Source organism: Trachymyrmex cornetzi, unplaced genomic scaffold (assembly GCF_001594075.2).
Source record: "Trachymyrmex cornetzi isolate Tcor2-1 unplaced genomic scaffold, Tcor1.1 scaffold223, whole genome shotgun sequence".
Lineage (NCBI taxonomy): Eukaryota > Metazoa > Arthropoda > Insecta > Hymenoptera > Formicidae > Trachymyrmex > Trachymyrmex cornetzi.
Genome location: NW_017296881.1, coordinates 1,913,079 through 1,921,410, shown reverse-complemented (window position 1 = coordinate 1,921,410; position 8,332 = coordinate 1,913,079). Strand labels below are relative to the sequence as shown.

Here is an 8,332-nt window from a genome sequence, read left to right as displayed (position 1 = left end):
CGGCCACTGCAGAATTTACGGCAGGTGTCGTAGACGACGTGGAAGACGATGAAGAAGATGATGAGGAAGGCGACGATTGATCTTTCCTAGGACGTCGCCGCGAGACCGGCGTCGAGCTGAACGAAGGCGACCATGCGGCCGCCTCTTCCACTGCCGTGGTCCGCGCCGAATCACATGTAGTAGAGATACTTTTCGATCTCGCTCTGGTGTCTATGGCAGGTCTAGTGTTCGGCGTCAACCTAAGCGATCCTTGCCTGGACACTGTCGTTGCGCCCTCGGAGGACCTGGCAACTTTCGGCAACGTGCTGAGCGAGTCAGACGTCCCCCCCTTAGATAAATCGTCGATTTCCAGCGTCCAAGAAACGGAAGCGCCCTTCTCGACCATGAACTTCACCATCGATGACGATGAATGAGCGCCATTCTTTTCGAGCGAATAGCTGTGTTCCATTTGTTCCGAACCTGCGGATCGAGTTAACCGTGGATTAAGCTGATTCGCAAGAACGCTCACCCAATCGTTCTTGTTTCGTAGCTTCCACTGTAGCTCCTCGTTCCGCTGGGACAGTCGCTTGTTGTGCTTTGAGACTTGATGAATCGATTCGTGAAGCATTTCGTTCTCGTGCGAGATTTGCCGTTCGAAAGAGTCTTTCCTTTGAAGCTGAGCCTTCAAGTCCTCGCATCTGGCCTCCGCCATATCGAGCCGCATTTGCAAAGCGTCCTTCTCCTCGATATCCCGCCTGTAACTGTCTAGCTCTGATCGAAGAGCCGCATTCTCTTGACTCTTCAGCTCGAGCACCGATCTCAGTGACTCGATCTCCGCCATCAGCGCGGCACCCTGATCGTGAACCACGGATCTTCTCATTTCTTCTTTGCGAGCCAGCTCATTGATCTGCTCGGCACGTAATTTCGCAATTGTCGCACGATGTTCCCTCGTGACTTCATCCAGCCTGATGTCGAATTTGTGCCTTTCCTCTTTTAAAGTTTCGACGAGTGTGGCAACCTGTTTCGTCCTAAGAGCCTCCACTGGAAAACCAAAATATTAACTTGAATTTTTTATTTTCAGATGGTAAACTGCTATAATCTTTATCATCATACTTTATGTGGAAAATTTAAATATATAATTTGTTCTAGTATCCCTAATCAACTTTTTATTGATGTGTATTAATAACAAATTAATACACATTAATAATCTCTGCTGGTAACGTGAGACTCCGATAACTACTCTTTAAAGATGCTATTGCTATTTTGATTCGGAATTTTGAATAAATACAAATCTATAAAAAGATAAGTACAATACAATTCGACTATAATAATAAAAATTCATTGCTAAAGCTTTGACAAAGACAGAATTTTTTTAGCTTTTTATATAATTCGGAGCAATAAAAAATTTACTCTATTTTTCGAAGACCTGCTGACGAAAGAATTAAAATTGTTACCGATAAAGGGTCAATGTTATTTTTATATATTTAATGCTATCTGTGTATATATATATTTTTTTTTTACTTTCTTTTTCCTCTTTCTTTTTATTTTTAACTTACATCTCTTTTATTTTTTAATTCATCTAAAATTTATTTATCACGTTAAATATGCATCAAAAAAGAATTTTCCCATTATTAAATAAATAATAAATGAAGATTTCATGTTTCAATATGATTCTAATTTTATAATGTAATATAAATATATTTTATATTGGCCCTGAGAGTTGAAAAGCAAAAGTATATACAAAGCTAAACGAAGAGCACACATTGAATCTATAATTAGCGGCTATCGAAACGTCGAACGTTACGTGAGAACTAAATTAAGAACCAAATCCTTCAGCGAAGAGTTCGAAATATTTTCTAGCAAGAAAAGAAAAAGACGACAGGCATATTATTAGGATTAATCGCAAATATTCGAGTTGTGCGTAGGCACTACTGAGTCGTTCACTTTAATTAATAATTGTTCCACTTCGTGCAGGCGTGTCGTGCACCGACATTAGGACGATTACGCTCGTTGAGTAACACGTGAGTAACACGAAGTGTAATATCTACTGGCGACGCTTCGTGTCTGTTGAACAATACAGTTTCTCGTATTTGTTTCGCGGCGCACATACCATGAACAGTTCAGATATCTTTTTTTCAACCACGTATTGCGTCATCGCGACGTGTGTATATATACATATGTATATACCCGCGAAAGATCCGAAGAAAATAAACAGATATGTTACATAAGACTTACACTCATCGCGTAGCTGGTCCAGAGCTTTACGATGATCTTCTCTTTCAACCTCGAGTCTCTCCTCCATGCTGACGCATCTCGCGCGTAAAACGTCGATCTCCGAAAGCAAAGCCGATCGTTCGTTTTTCATCTCCTCGCAATCGGCCTTCAACTTCTCGAAATCCTTCTTCAATTTAGGAGTGGCAAAAGCGTCCAACTGAAAGACACGCAGTTTTATTACGCCGTTGATTTGCGAAAATCTTTCTCGTTTTATGTTAAATGGCAAATAATGGCAGCGTTCAACGAAAAAAAAAACAACTTTGTAATGTTATAAAATTCTAATGTGATTAATCTTGTCTTTAGTTTCTCGCTTTAAATGTTTGAACCAATCATATTAAAGAATATTATAACAGTTGCAAAATAGTTGCTTTTTCTGTTCAATCATTGACGAAAAATAAAACCCAGAAACCCATATAAAAACGTAAACCAATAAGCGAATTAGACCCAATTCCATAAGTCATAGGTCAACTCTTAACCGTGATTCAACTTATTGTCCATCTCTTTCCAATTCTAGAATTGGAAAGAAATGAGGAATAAGTTGAACCTCGATTAAGAGTTAATCGTGAAGAACTGGGTCTTATGCGGTTCAAGTTACTCTTCGTCTTTTTCTAGCTCTAAAGATCAGAAATTGGTGGAAAATGGGCATTAGTCAATCACAATAGAGAACGTAAGGCAACAACCTTGCCATGAGTATATATAAAATACGTACCTCGAACGCCAAGTAGCCTACGCTCACAGCGAGTGCCTGTGCGGCTCGTTCCGCTTGCTCCACGCGGAAATCCACGTAGGGCACGATGGTCTGCGCGGCCTGATCTCGCGTTTCCAGCGATGTCCTCGCCGTCACTGCGTAGGTGGTATTGTGATGAGTCTCTTTGGACTCGCGATCTGCAATCAACGTCGTCATCGAGGTGCATCAGTTATTCCCCCGATCGGTTTATTCCCGAAGATCGCGACGCGGGCACGGTCGTCCGTCGTCGGCCAGACTGACCTACCCGCTCTGCCGTATCAATAAACCGACCCACGTGTCGTCAATCTACATAAGTATCTTAATAGTAATATATACGTGCGACGCCGCGCTGTCCTTATTACCCTCTATCGTTCGCAACCACCCTGTTTATTGCGGGAAGGTCAATGTATAATCCCGACAGTAATAAATCGTTTGCGCTCGTTCAGTCGACACTTTTGAAATTTTTTTAACGCACAAACTGTATCCTGTATCGAAGAGAGTTTGGCAGAAAGTTCGATGGGAAGAAAGAACTTGGAAAGTCGAAACTCGTCCTGTCGCCGTCGAGTCCAATCGATGTCAACTCCCCATCAACTTGACACATGACACACGCGCACACACCGAGAAATTAGAACGAACAGTACAACAACATCTAAGCGATAGATTTCCCACGTTTACGTTGCATTTTGATTTATGAGATTTCGCGTGAAGAAGCGGACTTCTTCCCTTCTTCTTCAAGAATCGAAGCGTGTAATTATTGTTCAAGTTCACCGCTCAATGAAGAGACACCGGGTTAAGGTCGACCGTTGCGACGCGCAGTTCTAGTTGCGAAACTGCCAAAAGACTGCGACGAGCTGTGGGCCAAGAAAATTCGCTTCCTACACGTTCCTCCTAGCACCTGCCGTCTCCTCCGTCACGTCATCCGTCAGAAAAACTCAAGTATTTTGGGAACGGATCTACGTCGCGTCGGGACATTTATCCCCGACGCGCGCAAGAAAGGCGCGACGTAAACAGATTCGTACATCAACAATTATCCTTGACGCTCGATTCCACAATGAACGCGACGTTCGAACGGTACATTCAACGGCCATCCGCAAGAACGGTCGGTTCGCCGATAAACCAATTGATTGATTCTAATCAGGATTGTCATTCGTAACAATCTGCTGGCCAAGTTCGCGCTTCGACTGAATTAGCACGAGCCACGGGCCACATCAGAGAGCTATATGTCTCCCACCCCAACGCTCATTCCGCCTTGCCATCTTCCTAAACACTCTCCTACCCCCCGCACAAGGTGGAACCGCCAGGACTAATAAGCAAAGACGATGGACCATTTTTTTCTCCGGAGTCTCTTTCGCAGGAGATACGTCTTTTCCCTAATAGGCTTTCTATAATAAGCCATTAATAATAGATTAAGTTATAGAGTAAGTTGTAGGTGAATCAGTAGTGTGTCATAAAGCAACAATAAGTAACTGTGCGAAGAGATGACCGAATTCCAAATTTTACGATTAAAAATTTATTACTATAATGTGCCCTGAGAACTATCACCCTTCTGATTGGCTAAAACATTGTGACGTAACGATTTAATATAATTTATTCTGGATGTGTAAATTTCCAAAGATTTATAATTTATAATTTTGACACTTACCACTAGTATGATATATGAGTAGTAATGACTTATCGTAGAAAATAAAAGATCCCTTTTTTGAAGAAAACCCCCTCTCGCTGGGTCTATTGAAAGTCGTGCTTTTAAAGCCACTCGTCGCTCAATAAAGTCCTCCGTGACGATCGCATTGTACTTCCGGCGTTCCTGGATGCCAAAACCGTCGAGTAACTCAAGTTTTCCGATTTGGAACCAGCCGTCCTTAGATGGTAGAAGACGCGTGCGTGTTCGCGCTTACTTACGGTCGTCGAGCATCGCGGGTCGCGACGGTCGATGTGGTCGTATATAAACGTCTCTCTTATGTTCAGAATACCGCGATAAACGCGAGAGCGAGGTACGCGATCGATTATCCCATGGAACAGCACATCTTTTCAGGCTCTTTTCCGCTCTACAGACGCGGGAATTAAACGCGCAGAACACTGCTTTCGCTATTCCGTTACTATTTAGGACAAACAGCCGGCTCTCGATCGGGCAATCCCTCTCTCGCTCTTTCCAGCGCCGGCGATAGACTAACATAAGTCGAAATAAACTTTTCAAGAGTTTCCAAAGGAAAGCACACCAAGGCGCCGGGTAAACAGGTTGATTTTAGTGCTCGGGACTATATAGGGTGAAAGCCGTGACTTTCTTCGAAACGCCAAAGACTCGTACGGTGAGGAGGACGCACATATACGCGTATACGCATTACAATACGCGAGCGAGGACACTTCGTGAGAGGCACGGCCGCGGCGCGCGGCGGCTCATCCGGATGCACGGGCGAGCGCGTGCGATGCGTTTTATTGCACCGCGCACCGGCGAATTAATGCGTTTGACCGTGCCTGCGAGTGCGTGTGTGCGTGCGTGCGTGCGTCGCAGCAGATATATAAACGTGGGAACTTTTTTAGAAACCGGCTGTCCATTAAAGTGGCACGGCTAATGGATTGGAAAGTACAACGCGCGAAACGTGAATTCTCGATTTATCCTGTCCTTTTGCAAAACGAGTTTAATTGTCGTTTCACAAAATGACAAAAGTCTTAATGGCATGATCGAGTCTCCTTGATACCGGTAAAACTGGTCTACGACGAAGAAGATCCCGCGAAAGGGACTCCACATGTTAAGGTAGAATCAAAAACGTACCTTTTATCGACGTCACGGAGGATTTCTGTTTCACACTGGTGTTGGCTGCTAATCTCCTCGTTATTGTTGGCTTTCGCGCCGAAGGCGGACTTTTTTCTGTAAAGAGAATGTGTTGCGTTAACGAGAGCATGTTAAATACTAAACGGTAGTACTTGAGCCCGCGTACTTGCCAGCGAGCGTACCGGGTACCGTACGGCGAGAACCGTTTCATCGTTCGTGCGAGATTGAACTTCAAATATTAAGTACGAACGTTTATTCTAGCCAAGGTCTTTTTTCTCTCTCGTGTGTTATTATTGTATTTTGCCCGTTTAATAATATATATATATATACGATTTAACGCGCGAGACTAACTAACGTTTTAAGTAACTGGATTAGATTGTTATTAATGTTATAATTAACATAGCGCAAATGGTTTAATTATTAAGGGTGATTTTGACGAAATTACGATTAATCAGTAATTAATTCAACCAGGGAAATCGCTTGCTGAAAAATTTCTAACTACATAATTCGTTGCCCCCAATCTACATTGTAAGTGCTTGATATTTATGGCATGACTATAACAAAATAATTATGATTAGAAGCTCCATTTTTGTAGTTATTACTGCCGTTAATATTAATAATAATAATTATAATGCTACAAAAAATATATAGTTGGCACGAAAATGACTACATAAATTATAGTTAAATCACAATTATTATCATTTTTTTCTTTCAGTGTAATGTTTCATATTTGTTAAACAATCAAAAAATCCTTATAAACAGTAACAAAATAGTACAAACACTAATTATTATTTATTTGATAAGATATTTGTTGCAAAATTTCTAATTATATAATTTACGATTCCTAATTTTTTCATACGTAAAAAAAATCTGTCCAAATAAAACAGTTATTAAATTAGTACAGATTATTTAATAAATTAATCGCTAATTAAATTTGGTCGGAGTCGCCCTTAAAACCTAATCTGCGAAATGACCCTGAAACGTTCAGTCGGCGTGAATATTCATCGCGTCAAGCGGCAGACCTGTCAGAGGATTTCTCCTGGTCTTCATCGTGCCTTGGGGGGGAAAGTAGCAAGGTGAAAAGCCACGAGTAGACTTTGTTAACATGACCGTAACGATGATTGCAAGCGCCGAATCCTATTTACCGAATAGCAGGAAAAAGGTCTTAAAAAAGTAATTTTTTTTTAAATGTTCAAAGACGTGTATTTTACTTATCGACTCTAACGCATTGTTTCGTGAATCGTAAACAGGTAAACGTAGTCCCGGAGGGACGCTCTTTCTCTTTCTGTCCTTTCATCGTCGCTCGTCACGGCAGCGGTGCCCCAACCGGAAATACGCGACGGTGCTCCCGTTCCTCGTCGCGCATTCTGCCCTCCCTTCTCCTGATTATCATACCGAAGCGCATATATACGCGCGTTACACGACGTAGTTACCTAATAATCTAGAATGACAGGACTGGCGAGCGTATAATGTATATATTTACCGAGTTCCACCGTCGCCACGTCTATGCAGTTCTTCTTCGCGTCGAAACTGTTGACGCGAACCTGATGGTGATTGACGTGGCCGTTCGAGACGAACCTCCGGGGCGGGTTCGCGGACGTCGGTGATCTCTCTGAAAATAAATGAGACGAGAACATTCGCGATGTGAAACGTAAGGTCTGTTTTTTATTCCTGTATCAGATTGCGCTGGAACTTTCTCGCTTTCGCCAAATATCGAGCATACATCTATCTCACTTTAAGCTCTAAAAGTGTATTTTCTACAGTTCAGCTACAAAAAAACAGACCTGTTATGCGAAGTGAAAATGCGCGGAATCTCAAAGAGAAGAGATTAATATTATCCGCGGGGGAAAACGGGAGATCATAAGTGATTAGACTGGTTGAAGAAAGCAGCAGGTGGCCATCGATAGAGCCGATTTTACCGCGCATGATACACACCGGAAAGATCACCGTTATGCCAAATCCAACCCCTTCTACCTCGTTTGAAGCTGCCGAGACGCATCTTCGCCGAGTCTCGGGCGAAGTCCGTCCTCATCGGGACGGTCCTGTCCTTGGATCCTTGTTGACCCATCTCGTCAGCTCTCTCCGTTCACCATCTATCCGTTACAATCCATAAGCGAGGTCGTCCGTGATCCCCGTCGACGGCGGCGCAACTGGTCCCGCGCGCGCTACCTTCATCCTGCCGCCGCGCCGTCGTAACTCGTGAGCCGAGCGTGAGAATCACAATCGTATGTGTGTATGCCGTCGTGTCGACGTTGTTCATCAGCATAAACAACGGTATACAACGGGTATATCTTCCGCCTTTCAGAGTACCGCCGCCACCGCCGCCGCCGCCGGCGCCGATCGATCGCGACGCTGCCGTTCTCCTCCACGCGAGAGTGCCGCCGCTATTATGTTGTACCTGGTCCCGTATCGTGTATCCCACGTCGAGCTATCTCGTTCCGAACACCCGACACCGATCGGCAAGGATCGTATGCGTGGCCTCGTTATGTCACACGGCGATCACGCGTCGACCTACGCGTGCCCTACCTCGCAAGCATACCCCGGCGAATTCCAGCGTGCAAGAGATCACGAACAGCTCGCGA

At 43.7% G+C, this 8,332-nt stretch overlaps 1 protein-coding gene across 1 annotated transcript in view; it reads right to left on the bottom strand.

Annotated features, from left to right (window-relative positions):
• toc (toucan) overlaps nt 1–8,332 on the bottom strand; it is a 22,104-nt gene that overhangs the window by 1,569 nt on the left and 12,203 nt on the right. Inside the window, 6 exon segments of the mRNA XM_018506093.1 lie at nt 1; nt 4–1,020; nt 2,215–2,410; nt 2,963–3,138; nt 5,751–5,846; nt 7,234–7,362. The exon segment at nt 1 is cut by the window's left edge and continues 1,569 nt beyond it. Of these exon segments, the coding sequence (XP_018361595.1) occupies nt 1; nt 4–1,020; nt 2,215–2,410; nt 2,963–3,138; nt 5,751–5,846; nt 7,234–7,362 (1,615 nt within the window).